The following is a 17,888-nucleotide window of genomic DNA, read 5'->3' as shown; positions in this document are numbered from 1 at the left end:
TTCGTCTACCTGCGCCGGGTTGCATCATGCTACAGCACCAGCGTTAGAGCGCCGAGCGCCCATTGGCCGGGAGCCCCGGGGAGAGCGAGGCGTAACGTATAGAGGGAGGGCGGGGGAGCGGCGTCGCCGCATGTCTCCTCTTAATCACGTCGCTTCAATTTGTTAGAATTCGAGCAACAAGGACGTTCAGACGGATCCGTCCGTCCTGTTAGGAGCTCTCGCAGCGAGGCGACCCAGTTTCCTCCTTCTGTACGACTGGCACGGGAGGAAACGACAGCCTCTCTGAGCCGCGCCCAGCGCCGGAGCGGTGTTTGTTTGTTTTTATTACACGACACGCCCGCCGGTCGGACTTTGACCTCTGGGTCATGAAGGAGCGAGGAAAGGACGGATGTGCGGAGACGCCGTGTGTGGTGTAAACGTATGGAGATAAACAGAGTTTGTTTAAGGATAACGTCCTTAACGCACCTCGCCGCTCACTGGATCCTGGGCTTCTTGATTGGTCGGATTGTCGTGTTGTGTAATCGTTTCATAGTGCAGCACACACAGTAACATCAGAACGACTTCCTGTCGTATCAATCCGACCCTTAAGACCACTTTCATTAATCAGTACAGATGATAAACAGAAACGTTTGTACCCTACACATCAACACTACTAGAATAAGAGGGGCAGATTCTTCATAACTGCTGCAGTTACCCCCTCTGCTGGCTGATTGATAGCACTGCACTGAGACGGGGTGGTAACGGAGATCTATGCGACTCTCCGTGCGCGATACAGATCTCCAAAAAGAAGTGGTTGGTACTGCACATGTGTGTTAGTTACACAGTGGAGGTCAGTCACAGCAGAGGAGGTAAAAAATATGATCTGGGGAATTGGATATGACTAAATTAGGAGTTACATTTGAGGGAAATCTGCTTTTCAAGCACTTCTTTGGAACGGACCGGGTTCCAGGTGAAGCCCCGAACCTGCAAGAACCAAAAATGAACCCAATATGCAAGATGCTCAACCGAGGAGGAACAAAACAAAAACAACCAAAAGCACTGGACAAAATAACGGAAACAAGCATTTAGCAGACGCTTTGATCCAAAGTGACTTACAGTACTGTGACAGTATACAGTCTGAGCAATTGAGGGTTCAGGGCCTTGCTCAGGGGCCCAACATCAACCTAGCAGTAGTGGGGCTTGAACCAGTGACCTTTCGATTACTAGTCCAGTCCCTTAAAATGGTCTGTTCATGTTATTCTAAAATCTGTTTCTTTTACATTAGCAGATATTTTTATTCAAAGCGACTTACAATTATGACTGAATACAATTCAAGCAATTGAGGGTTAAGGGCCTCGCTCAGGGGCCCAACAGTGGCAACTTGGATGTAGCGGGGCTTGAACCGGCAACCTTTTGGTTACTAGTTTAGTACCCTAACTGCTGACCCACCACTGCACTTGTGTCTCATCAGTCAGCTCAGGTGCTCAGGTGCTTTATGTTCCATGTTTTGAGCCCAAACTGTTACCACACAGGTCTGATGTATTCTGTAATGATGTACAGAAATCTAATGATGGATTATGGTGGTTGTTTTTTTTTTTTACTGTGGTCTGTGTGGATTTAAGGCGATGAATTGATGTTATAAATTTGTGATTTTGTAAATGTAATGATGTTTTTTCAGTAGATGGTGAAACTAAACCAGTTTTTCTCTCTCTCTCCCCCGTGCAGGTGAGAAGCCACACCAGTGCAGCATCTGCTGGCGCTCGTTCAGCCTGAAGGATTACCTGATCAAGCACATGGTGACCCACACGGGCGTGCGCGCCTACCAGTGCAGCATCTGCAACAAGCGCTTCACGCAGAAGAGCTCGCTCAACGTGCACATGCGCCTGCACCGCGGCGAGAAGTCCTACGAGTGCTACATCTGCAAGAAGAAGTTCTCCCACAAGACCCTGCTGGAGAGGCACATGGCGCTGCACAGCACCGGGGCCGCCGGGGTGGTCGCCGGGGTCACCGGGGTGGTCGCCGGGGTCACCGGGGTGGTCGCCGGGGTCACCGGGACCAGCCCGGCCGGCCCCGCGTCCATCCCCGTGCCCATCCCCGTGCCCGAGCCCGGCCCGGGGGTGGTGGCTCTGGCCATGCCCGTTGGAGGGGGCGGCGCCGGGGCGGTGGTGAGCGGGTCCGGAGTGGGCGTGGCCTCCGAGGCCAGCTGCCAGGAAGCCACGACCTACATGTGCTCGGTGTGTCCGGTCAAGTTCGACCAGATCGAGCACTTCAACGACCACATGCGCAAGCACGTCTCCGACGGATAAGTACGACTAAAACAACAACAACGAAAAGAGAGAAAAGAGGAGAAAAACTTTTAAACAACGGAAAAGAAAATTATGGCACTAGAATATTTTCGTTTTGGTTTTTGGTTTTCCCTTATTTCGGGGGGCATGAAGAGTTATGAGTATAGACACTGGCACATTGAGTTGAGTTGAGCTGAGTTTTCCCAGAAAACGATTTTTTTTGTTCGGTCGTCGTCGTTTTTTGTCGTTATTCTTAAAGAATTAAAACATAGATGGTGGCCTTAAGGCTGGGTAGTTAGTACAGATCCACTGGCTGGATCGGAAACTACTGGCCTCTAAATGTATGATTTCCTTACTGATTTCTGTGTTGAACACTACCGAAAGGCCTGCGAAAGACACACACACACACGTATACACACTTATACACACACACACACACACGTACACGAGCACACGTTCACATACACACACGTACGTTCGTGTGTGTACGTGACGCGTACCACGTGCTGGTGTCTAAACATCGCCTGAATATTTTCAAACTGTAATCCTAAACGTTTTCCCATCAGACCGTGTTGGACACTGAGGCGTCCAGATTACTGTGGTAAACCTTTAAAGACAAACTTTAAAAAAAAAAACAAAGAAAAAACAGAATTAGCGTCGGATTGGTCCGCTCTCGCGTTTGCCTTTTTTTAGCGTGGCCTTAGAGGCCAGGCGTGGGGTTCGACACTGGGTTTAGGACGACGCGGCCGATTTTTGAGGTACAAGTCGAATCAGTGGCGTGCAGGAACGTCTCGGAATTTCCCGTGAGTGATTTAATCTTTTCATTTGATTTCCTTCTTGTTTGAACCCCGACAGCTCGAGTCGAGTTTACAAAACGAGGCTTTGTCAGTATTTGACGAAATTCGCGATCACTGCCACTGTAGACTGTTATTACACCACTTCCAAAAAAAGTCCCACCACAGAGGGCGCCTGTTCTACCCTCTACTGCCTTTATCCACTCTTTAAAAATTAATAATAAGAATAATAATTCATCCACTTCACGATCCAACAAGTAAAAACAAGGCAGGCTCCGGTACGCAATCGTTCCAGGCGTCGACAGCTGCTTCACACACCGGCGCGTTCACGTCCAGACTGTTACATCCCGGCGCCACGTGGTGAAGCCCCCCCCTTACTATTCTCACTACTCTGCCAGCTGAGGCTGATGCCCGCTGATGCCAGCTGCGAGACGCCGAGCGATTCAGCGATCCGGACGGAAATAACTCACGGGCCTAAAAAAAGAGGAAAAAAAAAACACAACACGGCGTTTATAAAAGCGAGCGCTCTGTGCTTCCTGTTAGCGACGTCCGCCGTGACTCAGCTGCTTGACCGGGTGGGGCGACTAAAGTGCACTACTCCTGATCCCCAGGCCCCATCTAGTGGCAGCCAAACACTGGATTCTCTCCCCCAACAGGAATCACAGACGTACAGGACGTTCAGGATGTGAGTATGGATATGTGTTAGACAGCCTTATCCGGCAGATCCGAAATCGCACCCTGTTCACTATCTAGTGCACTATTTTTAGGACTTGTGTCAATTCTTTGTTTATTTTTGATATTTTCTTTGTACTTGTGATTTCCCTTGATGTAAAGCAAATGATGCACTAGTTTAAACAAGCTGGTACAGAGACTCCTGATACCCAAAGCATCGTGTTGTTTATAGGGCATACGCCGTTTTTCCGTTTTTCACCCTACACACTCTCCACATAGATAATAGGAAACATTCCTGACCTTATTTACCCCCCTGAACCCGTTTAGTGGCCTAGTGGGGGGGGGGGGGGGGGGGATACTGAGATACTGAGAGGAGGAATATCCGAAATATCTGAAATATCCTAAATTGTACCACCTTCACTGTTAAGTGCACTATTTCTTCTTGTAAATCCATTATCTGTACTCGAGTGGGTTAAACTCACTGGTACAGAATACCCATCATGCACCAGGCTGTTTACCGGGCATCGTTTGGGCACTTACAACACAGCACTGTACCGAACATTCCTGAGCGAAACCAAACTAGCAAAATCAAACGTCCCGTCGAGTGGCCTGCATGTGGATTTACAAACAGCATGAAGTGTAATCGTGACCTGGTTTTATTATTGAGTGTAGGTGCCGCGCAGCAGCACGGGTCCAGGGGTCAGGGGTTCGATTCTCGTGTCTGGTCCCAGCCTGTGAGGACGTTCTTAGTGAGTGAATAACTGAGGAAGAGAGAGAGTGAGTGTGTGTGTGAGTGAGTGTGTGAGTGAGAGAGTGTGAGAGAGTGAGTGACCCACCTCTACTGTAAATGAGTGAATCAGTGAGTGAGTGAATCAGTGAGTGAGTGAATGAATCAGTGAGTGACCCAACCCTAATGTAAATGAGTGATTGAGTGAGTGAATCACTGAGTGAATCAATATGTGAATTAGTAAGTGAATCAGTGAGTGAATGAGTGAGTGACCCACCCCTACTGTAAATGAGTGAATGAGTGAATGAGTGAGTGTGTGAGTGAATCGGTGAGTGAATGAGTGAATCGGTGAGTGAATGAGTGAGTGACCCACCCCTAATGTAAGTGAGTGAATCAGTGAGTGAATCAGTGAGTGTGTGAGTGAATCGGTGAGTGAATGAGTGAGTGACCCACCCCTAATGTAAGTGAGTGAATCAGTGAGTGAATCAGTGAGTGAGTGAATCAGTGAGTGAGTGAATGACCGAGTGACCCACAGTAGGTTAACCCTCCTCGTACAGAATACCTATAATGCATCACGCTGTTTATAGACCGGTCTAATCTTAATTTTGGACATTTTGGACTCTCCTCTCGACTTGTGTTAGTTCCTGACCAACCTGCACCACTTGTAATCTCTAAGCTCCATCTAGTGGCCTGAATTCCAACTCAAATCTCCTGCAGAGCCAGTAAAAGGCGCGAAAATAAATCAAACATAAATAAATATATAGACAGTATTTCTCAGATCAGTGCACTATTATAAGAGCCGTGTCAGATTTGTACTTTCCCCCATAATGCATTAGAACGTTTATATTTCGGGCACCTAACCAAGCCAAGTCCTTAGTAACCACACAGACCCTGCGGTCACACAACAGGGTTCGTTTCTCACTAAATTGCACCACTTGTAATCCCCAACACCCCTTTAATCTGGTTAACGTACAGTGAGAGCGCACAAACATATTTATTTATGATATATACGTCTGCAATTACGTTTACATCTTGCCAGTTATCCAAAGCGATTTACAATTATCACTGAATACAAGTCAAGTGTTAAGAGCCTTGCTCAGGGGCCCAACAGTGGCTACTTGGTGGTGGTGGGTCTGTAACTGGCAACCTTCTGGTTGCTAGTCAAGTACCTTAACCGCTGAGCACTCGCTGCCACAATGAAATAATTTTTCCGCGTGTCCCTGCACATTTGGAAGCTGGGGTCAGCTATAGTACGGCACCCCTGGAGCTGAGAGGGTTAAGGGCCTTGCTCAAGGACCCAACAGCGGCTGCGTGGCAGAGCCGGGGTTCGAACCCCACGATCTTCCGATTGATAGACCAACACTCCCCAACATATACAGGTGTACAGTACTATGAAATTCTCTCTTCGCATATCCCAGTTTGTTTGGATGCTGGGGTCAGAGTGCAGGGAGGGTTAAGGGCCTTGATCAAGGGCCCAACAGTGGCTGCATGACTCTACTGTTCAACGATTGATAAAAAAGCATGAAATGTTCTTATATGATGGTACGTGTTGTATGTGGAAGAGATGTATGAGTTATACCCAGCTACTAAAGGACTGGCAGCTCAGTACAGGATGCCCATAATGCCCGTAATGCCCATAAAGCATGGTGCCAGCTACAGTGGTACAATAGAACCCGGTCGTTTCTTCAAACCCAGACTAACAATTCACACCACAGATAATGAGATACATTCCTGACGTGATGGATAACACTGTGTGTGTGTGTGTGTGTAATTATAGGCTGTAATTAAGTGTCATGTCACTCTAAAGCTTCACACCACTCGCTCTTCAGTTTCATCCCACTCGAAACGATCCACTCACTCCTTCACAAAACTCACGCTGTCCGCCCGCAGTGACTCACAGAAAAAAACACAACAAACCCCATCAGCACTTCAGCTTTTTTTTGGAATTCAGTCTAAGAACAAGTTGTAAATAATCGAAGAAAAATAAAAACAACAATAACAAACGAATAAAACACAAAGTGTTATGTGCAGGCTTTAAGAGCTCGACGGCGTCCGCGTTGGTGAGGACGTGCTCCTGTCGAGCTGGAGACGAGGACTGCATGGTTTTCTTGCGTATACGTTGCACTGCAGAAACCCTTAAGTGCACTACTGTTACCAGAGATGTTCTAGTTTTTAGAGGTGATTTTTTTTGGAGAGTTTGTGTTCCAGTAGTTCCTGTTGTGTCCTGTTTTTTGTACGATGAGATGATTAAGTGTTTCTCTCCGCTTGCCGACGTGCTTTTTTTACTCGTGCTGGGTTTGTGTAAGAATTGATTTTGCTGTTTATTTTTTTCCTATTTAAATCCGAACCAGTGTGTGTGTGTGTGTGTGTGTGTGTGTGTGTGTGTGTTGGTATCTTGTGATCCCTTTGTGTTTGCCCACCAGCAGTTGCGTATGCTGACACACAGATTCTTTTTCTTCCTGTACGTGAAGCGTTCTTACCAAAATCTAAAACTAAACACACAAAAAAACATATTTTATAGCATGTGTGTGTGTGTGTGTGTGTGTGTGTGTACCGTTGATTTGTGCTTGTCTATGAAAGCTGGTAGCTAGTATGGTTCTGGTTCTCGTCGTGTTGTCAGTAGTGCAGTTTTTTATCCTAGTGTGTAGAGATCGTGTGTGTGTGTGTGTGTGTGTGGATGCCTGAGCTGCAGGGCTTCCTTTGCAAAGTGCAGTGCAGGTACAGCGTGTACAGAGTGTGTGTGTGTGTGTGAGTGTGTGTGTGCGCGCCTCGTGAGGCATTTCATGCGAGCGCTTTTGTGACGCACAGCAACTGTTTCACAACTTCACAAGAACAATCACAGCAAATAAAAAATAAATAACACAGATAATAACACACACCCCCAAAACGCCGAAGCGCTCGGCGCTACGCCTCGGCCGCGTCCACCCGACGCACAGCTGTGACCGCCAGAACCGAGATCCGGCCGCGTGCTGGACGAGTTCTCGGCTCCTGAGCCTCTCACGCTGCAGATGGGCATCGTTTGTAGAACCCAGGTTAAAAACGAGGACGAACTCGTCCGCTTCACTCCCAGGTTCAGAACGTAGAGCATCACGACATGGAACGGGAGCAAACAGAATCCCATCTCAGGTCGAGGAGTTTAGGCGCTCGCTAACGAGCTCGGACGTCGACGCGCTTCCCGACGCATCATTTAGACGAGCGGAGCGTTAAAAACACGAGACGATTCAATTCCTACATCAAAGCGTCGCGTTCTGTGTCCTTACAAACAGCCTTAATCAGCGCAAACGCAACCTAATGCACTACAGACCGTAAACAAGGTGCTCGATTCACTTCGAACCGCAGCGGAGAGGAGGGTCCGAATTAATGCAATCCAGAACTGGACCTGATTCCTGCACACACACACACACACACGGCCAACCGCTTTGTATCTTCAGTATCGTAGCGCTCGTGTGTTTGTACATTTCTATACGTATATCCACGTTTTCTCACATATAACCGCGACACATTTGTCGGCACGTTTCAGTTTGATTCTCTTCGTTCATGTATAAAAAAATCCAGAAAAAAAAGTTTTACATCTATTTTTCATCTGTTATTCACGTTTTGTAATAAGGGGACAGTTTAGTGAATGTACACAGCTCCCCTCAGTCACACTCAATCAGCCAAGACACGTGTAGTGCTAATATAAGCTAACGCGAGTCCCGCCTTCGAACTGCGTACCGCAGCGAGCGAATCGATAATAAAACACTAGCCAGATTCGGTGACGGCGGCTTCATCTGAAAAGACTGCGAGCTAACAGATGCTAACAGATGCTAACAGATGCTGGAAGTCTCAGCCAGGTTTAGAAATTTATTTTTCAATATTAATTATTCAAGTAAAAGAGAAAATCATGTAGAATTTAATTGTAAGTTTGTCGTTTTTAAGGTTGCAAAATGTTGCGCCAAGTGTATCATATTTGATACATGAGTTTTAGAGACCCCTAAATCATCAGTATGTATATTGTTTTCCTGAAAAACCCGATGTGTACAATTAGATACATGTCTTCTGCCCCCTGGTGGATTATTCATGTACTGCATGCACCAGAGGACTTTTAATTGAGACATCTAAAATGGCCATCATCAATCAGTTAGGTACAGTAAAAATAAATGGATGGATGTGTTTAAACACTATATGGACAAAAGTATTGGGACACACGACCGTGAGCTAGTTGGATGTCCAAGTGTAGTGTCTGCCCCCTCTTTGTGGATATCACACATGTTGAAGTGTGTCTGTAGGAATCTGTGCCCATGAGATACAGTGGTCAGAGCATCTGAGAGGTCAGGCAATGATGCGGGACAAAAAAAAAAGGTCTGGCCCGTAATCTTTACACCAAAATCATTAAACCGTGTCCTTATTAACCCCGCTTTGTGCACTGGAGCAGGAAAGGGCCTTCCTCAAACTGTTGCCAGCATGAAATACATTCTCTTATACACCAGTCAGCAAGGAATGTGGCTGAAACACTTGAATTGGGAGGGGTGTCCACATACTTCTGGCCATATAGTGAAACATTCCTGGGTTTTGAACTACAAGGTTGCCAGGTTTTTCCCAAGCAGCACATTCAGTTAGATCTGAGCTGTCCTTTATAGTCTTAGGTTCTCAGAACAGGTTCTCAATCTGGGGCCCTTGAGCTATTTGAGGCCCCCAACACGGCCCTGATTTTCCTACATTTACTAAACTTGTTTTTCTGCCTATTGTGGCCTAGCTGAGAAAAACTTCAGTAGTCATTAATTAAGTAAGTGCATTACGAGTCTTATTATTATTTATTTATTAATGACGGAGGCTTCCGAACAACTGAGATATTTATGATTCGTAACCGGTATCTGTTAGAGATGCAGTTCAGTACGAAGCGTCTTGGCTGATCGGACTCGAGTGAGATCAGTGGAGCCTTGTGTACATTTTATTTTCATCAGGATTGTTGGTTTCTTTCATTATCACATACAGACCGTAGTGAGTAGAACCGTTTGTTTATTATAATCATCATTTTACACATACACGTAGATTTAGCGTTTGATTTAGCTTCGTTTGTTGATCCGCCAGGTTTTCGGTTCCGTTCTCTCGGATGTACAGCACAGTTTTTATCTTTCAGTTCAGCTTCAGTTTATTATTATTCTGTACACAGTAAGCGTGCATTTGTCAGATTTTCATCTTTACATTTTATCCTTCTCGAGCTGGTAGTTTCAGAGTAACTTCACACCGCCCGTACGTGCTGGAATACGTTCACAATCACTCTTACACCATCCCAAATCCGCAAGAACTCACAGTTTATCAAACACTCTGGTTGTACAGTCGTTTAGCCCCGGCAGACTCGGTCTGAAGAGGCTAAAAAAGCTAAAACGCTGTATAAACAGTCCAAAAAAATACAGTTTTATAACAAAGTGCCTAATGTATAGCTCCAAGCATGAAAATCTATCAATTACTGTCAGCTTTCACCCGTTATAACCCTGTTATTATTACTATTATTATTCTTCTTATTATTGTACAGTATTTAAAACAAGCAAACGTATCACTGCCTGAATAACAACCTTAAACGTTTCTGTATTAACTACCAGCAATAATACAGTTCACACAGAAAAACAACAAAAGAAATAAAATAAGAATAAAAAAAAAATTCCCCTCGTTTTGCCTTGTCAGCTCTGTGAGTACGGGTGTGGTGTCGTTTACCCCCGAAATCACCAAAATAAAACCCACACTTTTGTATCTTTCAGTCCAAAGTGCCCCAATTTATTAAATAAATAAAAAAATGAAATTAAACAAAAACAAAAAAATTCACGTAGCTTTGCGTTTCCCAACGTCAGCACTTAGATCTGCTTCGATCCCGCTTCGCTCTTCAGGCGAGCGTCTCTGACCGTGTGTGTGTGTGTGTGTGTGTGGGAGAAGATGAATGAACGTTGAAGCCGGAGCAGTCGGAGATTACGGTAGATCAGGCATGTGCCGAAAATCCATCGAATATTTGGTCTAATATACCAAATTAACAGTGCCAGAGGTTAACAGAGAATCTGGTCCTCGTACCAAACTCGGCACAGTTTTTACGCCGGATGCCTTTCCTGGCGCAACCCTCCTAAGTCTGTTTTCTATCCGGGCTTGGGAGCTGCACTGAGAGCACTGACGAGTGCACCTACCAACAGCTGTACTGTTTCAATCATTTCCCCCGGACTTTAGCCTATCAAGTTCACGCAGACGTCCGATTGGCTGATAGCACTGGTGGGCTAGCGTACTTTACTGCTGTGCCACTTGATGTGGAGCCAATTGCCCCCCCCCCAATTTTAAATTGTGATTTACATTTCCGTACGTTTCTATTCTAGATTAATTTCCATACGTTACACACAGAAGGATTTGCGTTCGGGTTCCAGCGCCGGACGATATTCTCAGTTTATTATTCCATCAAATCCAAAGATTAAAAAAAGAGCTGCATTATTTACGGGAAGCAGAAAGGTTTATTCTACGCTCTATACAGACAGATTATTTATGGAGATACAGATGCAGATTATTCCGGGTTTATCCTGCCGCCAGCGCAGATAATAGTGCAGTACGACTTCAGCAATGTCATGCATAAGAAATTAACACACACACTCACACACACACCAGCGCTCGCAATCCACTCAGTCCCGCACGCTGATCCCAACACTTTATATTCCTACATTAATGGGGGGATTTGTGGCTTTTCGGAATGAAAGAATCCTGCGACTCGAACCAAATCAAATATCCAATCACAGGGCTCAACCACGAAATGAAAATAATAATAATTCACTCCTAGTTTAGGATTTTTTTCATATTTTCATGCTGCCCGATGTTTTTTTATTCTTTCGGCTGCTCCAGTATTTTTATTGATCGTCGCAGCGGATCAGTCTGGTCCGGATCACAGTTTTTACCCCAGATGCCTTCTTGATGCCACCCTCCTTATTTAACCCTCTACTTTCTTGCGGCCAGACCCGCTGGCATGGGTGGTGGAGGGAACTCCCTACATATTCATCCTTAGACCTTTGCTGCTGGCCCATACTGACCAATAATCAGAAAGTGTCTCCTTTCTGTGTGCAATTAAATACATTTTGGTAATTTATTAGGAATTCTGGGGGATTCCGGGCCTGGGACCAGCACTGAGGGTGCACTGGCAAGTAGTTAGGCTGTTCAGCCGGCCTCCCATAATGAGACATAGCCAATCGTGTCTGTGTACACGCCTGACTCCTTATTCATTAATTAATTTTATATTCATGTTTATAAGGTAGCTCAGTCGTTACAGGACTGGACTAGTGATCAGAAGGTCGCTGGATCAAGTCCTACTCCAAACGTGGTGCTGCTCTCAGGTGGCTGCCACCGCTGCCCAAATACTTTTGGCCACACAGTGTATTTCGTACCACACAATGAGCGAGGATTATTAGTAGGTCCGAGTCGCATTAGCTTTGAGTCTAAACGGGATAAAAACCCGACCTTGAAGCGAGCGCACGCGCGGGCCATGGCGAAATACCGCTCGTAGCTCACGTTCCCCACCACAAATCGCCAACATTCCTCAGCCCTTTAATCCACGCGCGAGCATTCATCCCCCTCGCTCGGCTTTCTCTCCCCGCAGGTGCTTCTCCGAATTCTTCCTTTAATTACCAGAATAGAAAAAAGCGAAGTCAAATCAGCGGACGGCGCAGCATTTGTTCGATTCACAAACGTTCACGAACGCCGCTGTACCGCGCCGCGTCGGCCTTTCACGCCAACGTAGATTCTTTTCATGAGACGCTAGTTTATTTGGTTTTTCTACAGAAATTTTGTTTAAGATTCAAAAACGAATCATCCGTCACATTTTTATGTTAACAGGCTTTTTCATTCATTGATTGAATTCATACCACCTCTGTATCCTGGTCAGGGTTGCAGTGGGTCTATCACACACACACTTTGCACATCTTTGGACTTGTGGGAGGAATCCGGACCACCCGGAGGAAACCCACATGTACTCCACACACAAAGGATCCTGGCCACCCAGATAGGGAATCGGACCCTGGTCCTCCTTGCTGTGAGGTGACAGCCACGCCCACTACAGAACGTGTGGTTCTGTTTAAGAGTTGATTGGCTGGCGTCAGTGTCGGGTTTCAGTTTGATCACGTCATAACAGCAGGTAGTGTAGGTGCTGCACAGCTCCAGGGACCTGAGTTCAAACTTTACGGTCACTGGTGCCAGGTGTCTAGACAGACATGATAGATTGGTGCCCTGTCCAGGACATTTTCACCTCGCGCTCAGTGTTTTCCAGTGATTTTGACTCCACTGCAACCCTGACCAGGGTAATCAGGTGGATAAAAACGTTCATCTAGTCTGCAAGTGTTTGTTAACAACATTTTATCTGTGCTACCAAGCTGCACTCTCAGATCCATCCAGACATCAGAAGTCGTTATTGTTCATCCCTGGTCGCCAGTCAGATCCCAAAAAACTATCCACACACTGAACTTTTAATGTAGCAGATATCTTAGCGTGCTGTAAAATGTTGCCTTTAGCTCTCGTGCTTAGGCCTTAGCGTCTCCGCGCCTCTCCCTCGTCCTCCAGTACCACCAAACGTGCACTGTGCTGATTTTCGACTTTATGAGACTTTACTTTGTGCCGTTTCATATTAATGAGACTTTCACCTAGTGCTGTATCTAATTTAGCAAGTTACCGAATGCTAATCTCGCTAGCCTGAGGCCTCCGGGCGTACATGAGGCGTACATGGGGCGTACGTGTTGTCTCGGCAGAGCAGATCGGAGTTCAGCTCAAGCGTCGGGAGCAGAACCTGTAAACACCAAAGAGGACATTAAAATCAGTGTTTGTGTTAGATTCTAAGAGCTACGAAGGTACTTATGATTCATGACGTGAAAAATTTATTAAGTATAGTCGATTCGGCTAAATTTAAAGCTGCAGTGAGTCAATTTTGCTGTCGAGATTAAAAAACTACGATTTTTTTTCTCTTTGCCACTCAAAAGTCTAAACAGTTAATATAAAAGTAGTGCTGTCTAAAGTGCTGCCACGATTTTTTTTTCCAAATATACAAAACCATATAATAATAATAACAATGAACAATATTTTTCTGAATTTTTTGTTAATCATTTTGGATTAAAAAGCGTCTCCAAACTAATAAAACAAATATTAATCATCCAAGTACTTGCAGTAACACGTTCTGACCACAGGGGTCTCCAAATCCCAAGATTTACCCACTGCAGCTTTCATACGCTGTCGGATGCTGGAATCTGTTCATTATTAAGACCAAAAAAACATTTTTTTAAGTGACAAATTGTTTAAAAATATATATAAAAAAGAAATAAATAAAATAGGAATCTGCACGCTGAGTAAATTAGAATGTCAGTTTTTAATCTGTGTAGGATTTTTGGATAAAACCGGCGAGGTCGGCGTCCCAAATAATTCAGTCTTTTAGACTCGTCCACACTGTTTTATTCATTTTATAAGAAAATAATGAAATAAATGCACTGAATTATGTGGATAAGAACTAAAAAAAGTCATGCAGGATTACATTTCTTCTGAATATTTTTCTAAAAACAAACAAAACCCTGTTTTTTAGTGATGGATGTTTTATGAGTTCGTGATTCTCTGTTCTTCGAATTAAACGGACCAACTTGTTTCTTTACGTTTGCACATTTTACAATTCGTCTAAAAGATCCCATTTAAACATTATAAATCTATATTAATATGTAAAACAAACACTTTGTGAGTAAAACTAGTGCCTGTTTAATATAATACGCATTTCATAGTTTCATACTTACACGAACACACCGACACCGAATTTGTGTTGTCATTCAATCCGAGGACCAAATTCTTTATTTTATTACTATTATTATTATTTGATTGTTTTTTTGTGGCGTGATGAGAACAATGATTATAAATCTGTAAATAGTGGATGGAAACCTTCATATGAGAGTAGAATGGCTGTTAGAAAGGCAATATAATGGTGAAGCATGAGCTCATTTAGTTCATTTAGCCTTATTAGCATATACGTTGTCTGCATATACAGTATATGATATAACACACATATATAAATATATATTTATAACCATTCGATCCTATAGCATCATCGGTTTGCCTGTTTTATCATGTACATTAGAGAAGTGTAAATCTGGAGTCCATATTCATAGGCTAGTTCATGTACAATGAGGTTTTTTGCTAAGCTTCTTCTGTTGTTAGCTGTTTATAGCCATATCCACGTCGTTATAGGCAAATATGATTCTTAAACACACGTATATAAAGCACTTATGTAATTTATTTTGTACGTTTTTTGGTTCCAAGTTGTCCTGATGGAGGTTTTTTATGAATTGGGAGAGAGAGCAGAAGAAGTTGAGCTGTCGTAGTAAAAGCTAGATGAAACATCGTTCCAGAACTAAGCAACCCTAAATGATGCTGCAGTAAGAATTTCTCCTAAACCTTTTCTTTCTTGTTTTGAAATGTTATTCTTGTTGAAAGTGTGTTTGCTTTGTAACGACTGCTGTTTCGATGGTAGAAGGGTTTGATATTTTGTGTTCACGTGCGTAACGCGGCCGTTTTATACTTTGACTTGTCGAACACTGGACTAAAGTGAGACACAAACAAGCAGCAGCTTTACCGAACCGAGTCCGTTATCACCGAATCATCACCCAGTTCTCAACGAGATTTACGACCAGGCATGTGCTGATTATCCACCTGGGTCCAGGCCTCCACCTCCAGTTTACTGTCTGTTCGGTGTTTGGCATGTTCTCTAGTTCTAAAGAACCTAGGTGTGAGTGAGTGTAGAAGAGTCTGATGTGATCTGGGAACCTCCAGTCACCGTGAGGAGGTGGCTTGATTGCTTTGAATTGACCGTAGGTGTAGGTGAACGTGTGATGGACTGGACCCTGGGGTCCAGGGCGTGCCCCCTTCTTGTGCCCCGTGTTTCCTGTGAGCCATGTGCCCACCACACCATGAACGAATGAATAAATAAATTGATAAGTTGAGAAAGTTTTTAGTAAAAAGTAATAAATCACTTTATTACATCATATTATTATCAATATTTTTATAAATTTGATTGAATCGTTTTCCAAATGGTGATTGAAGATTCGATATTACGATTGATTTTATATGCTATGCTTTTAAAATACCAAAATATTTAATGTGTTTCTCATTGATTCTTATTGCTATGATGGTTCCGATCCTAAAGGGGCGCTAAGAATCGTCTTCTGTCATTTCAATCTGGCTAGTCGATAAAACAATTTAAATGAGCATTAAATTAATCGCTCCTGCCAAAGCCAATCACAAATTTCCTCTAAAATACTTAAGAATCATTATACGATCGTACGGCTACTAAAATAATTGTATTTATTCGTTTATTCTGTCGTGTGGAGAGATATCAGCACTTGCCTTTTTGTAAAGTTTAAAAAGAAAAACCACTGAACAAGCACCTAGCGGTTAGCCATTTCAAAAACCACTAATCCGTACCATAAATTCTCTTCACGATATTGTTTCCGCCGTAAACCCGACTACCACTCGTCAACCTAGGAAAGAGATTTGCACTAAAACGATCGGTCTTCTTCAGTACAGAGCAATATCACACGACTCAATCTGACGACGAGTAAACGCTGCCTGTGCGCTCGCACCACACCGCGTGTTTCCCAACACGACCGAGGGAGTATTTATTAAACATGAGGTACAGAGCGGGAGGGTGAACGACGGGAACGAGGCGCATTAAAAAAAAAAACATTTAGTACTTCCTGTTTCCTCGCGTGATCGTTTTGGACAGCAGAGCTGGAGATCGTATCGGTATCCCGGAAACACGGAAACACAGAAAGTCCGAATCCTAACGGTTTCTCAAAAACAATATAATACTGTAATTACCGCTATGTGTCGCTAGCGCAGCTGTAAAAGACGTAGTTCTTGTGCGTGTTTGCGTACGTAGATTTTCTTTTTCGTTTCATTTATTAAATTGTATTTTTAATTCCGTGCTCGCCGTCGATGTCGCAGCTCTTGGACAAACAGCTCGATCGATCCGCACTCGCACTCGCCGCCGTGTTTCCGGGATGCTGCTTGACGTTTTTAGTCACTAATCGTTGTAATTAGCGTAATAACAATAATAATAATAATAATAGGAAACGCTTTCCTGTCATGTGTGACGATAAAAAAAAAACGTCGTAATCAAACATAAAGGAAAAAGCGCCGCCAAGGTGGAAGCCGATTTCCTTTATGCGTGATTAACGCTAATATTAAACAGCAATCCTAACTGAATAGTGATGATTTTTGTCAGATCTAGTGGCTTTTTCCTGTAATAAGCGCTTCGTGGTGTTTATTGAAAGGTGTCGCAGGTGTAACGTCTCAAATCGTCGCGTGTTAGAGGAAGCATAAGTATGTGCCTTTAATGTGATCTTCTTGGTGAGCTTGTTTTTATCTTTGAGAAGCTGAAGCCAGCCGATTGTGTTTGCACTAAAAAACCAAAACCGCTTTTGTTCTTTTATCGTTTTTATTTTCTATGGTGATCGTAGGCGATTCTAAGCGAGCTTGTCGCGTCACTTTAACCGTGTGCATGAGAGTGATTTAGGGCTAGAGCTATCACTCGCTATCACTCGCTGATCTGTAAACTAGTGCAGCTTAACGAAAATCCCACGATTGTTTTGTTTTTTAATAATATACATACAGTACATATGATAAATATCTCGGCTTCGTTGTGTGTCTCGTTCCGTTGGGACTCACCCCCATTACTTCACGCTCAATATACATCCACTCAACACATCAGGCATGTCCCGATAATCAGCTGTATCGTACATTGCGATATTGCTAGATGGATATTCAGAATATCCAAGCATGCTTTGCTGTGTAGGCGCAGCTTCTGTTTATTTTATTGGCAGCTATGTTAGCAAACCAGCGCAGCTTACTACTAGCAGAACTGCTCAAATGTGGCGACCTCTAGTGGCCACTCCTTTGTATTGCAGCTACGATTTTAAACACTGATATTATTACCGATTAAATCCCACATTGCTGTATTTATTAAATCACTATTTAAGTTTGCAGGCGAGCCATCATGTCATATTTTTGCACAGCGGTAGGTTAGCGGTTGCGATACCGCACTAGTAATCACAAGGTTGCTGGTTCAATCCCCATCACCGCCAATGTGCTAACAAAAATGTCATGTTTTCAACTTTTCAAATGGTTCGTTTGGAAGATTAACGGCAGCTCGAATGTCTACCAAATCTAAAATGCAGCTAATGTTCCTTGTTTTTTTAATTACAGCTGCCAATAATCTAAAAAAAAAAGTTTAAATTTTAATGTATAGGATGTAACACGAACACAGCTAACACAGCCAACACAGCTAAATGCTAAAGCTAACTAACCAAATAGAATCCTAATACGAATGCAGTCGGTGCTGGAACGGTTTCCGGTTGAAACTGCGGCGCTCAAGCAGCGCTAGTATCGCAAAAATTGCAGCTCTGTTTCCAT

The 17,888-nt window shown here is 44.0% G+C and overlaps 1 protein-coding gene across 2 annotated transcripts in view; it reads left to right on the top strand.

Annotated features, from left to right (window-relative positions):
- The window catches only part of zbtb20 (zinc finger and BTB domain containing 20), a 102,548-nt gene extending 94,600 nt beyond the window's left edge, over positions 1-7,948 (top strand). For both annotated transcript variants that reach the window (XM_062988433.1, XM_062988432.1), the window contains exon 5: positions 1,705-7,948. In XM_062988433.1, coding sequence (XP_062844503.1) covers positions 1,705-2,285 — 581 coding nt within the window. In that variant the 3' untranslated portion in view covers positions 2,286-7,948. The remainder of the gene's footprint in view (positions 1-1,704) is intronic.
- Positions 7,949-17,888: the final 9,940 nt, after the last annotated feature.

Source organism: Trichomycterus rosablanca, chromosome 26 (assembly GCF_030014385.1).
Source record: "Trichomycterus rosablanca isolate fTriRos1 chromosome 26, fTriRos1.hap1, whole genome shotgun sequence".
NCBI lineage: Eukaryota > Metazoa > Chordata > Actinopteri > Siluriformes > Trichomycteridae > Trichomycterus > Trichomycterus rosablanca.
Note: the sequence above shows the minus strand (reverse complement) of the source record. Positions and strands in the feature narration are given on the sequence as shown.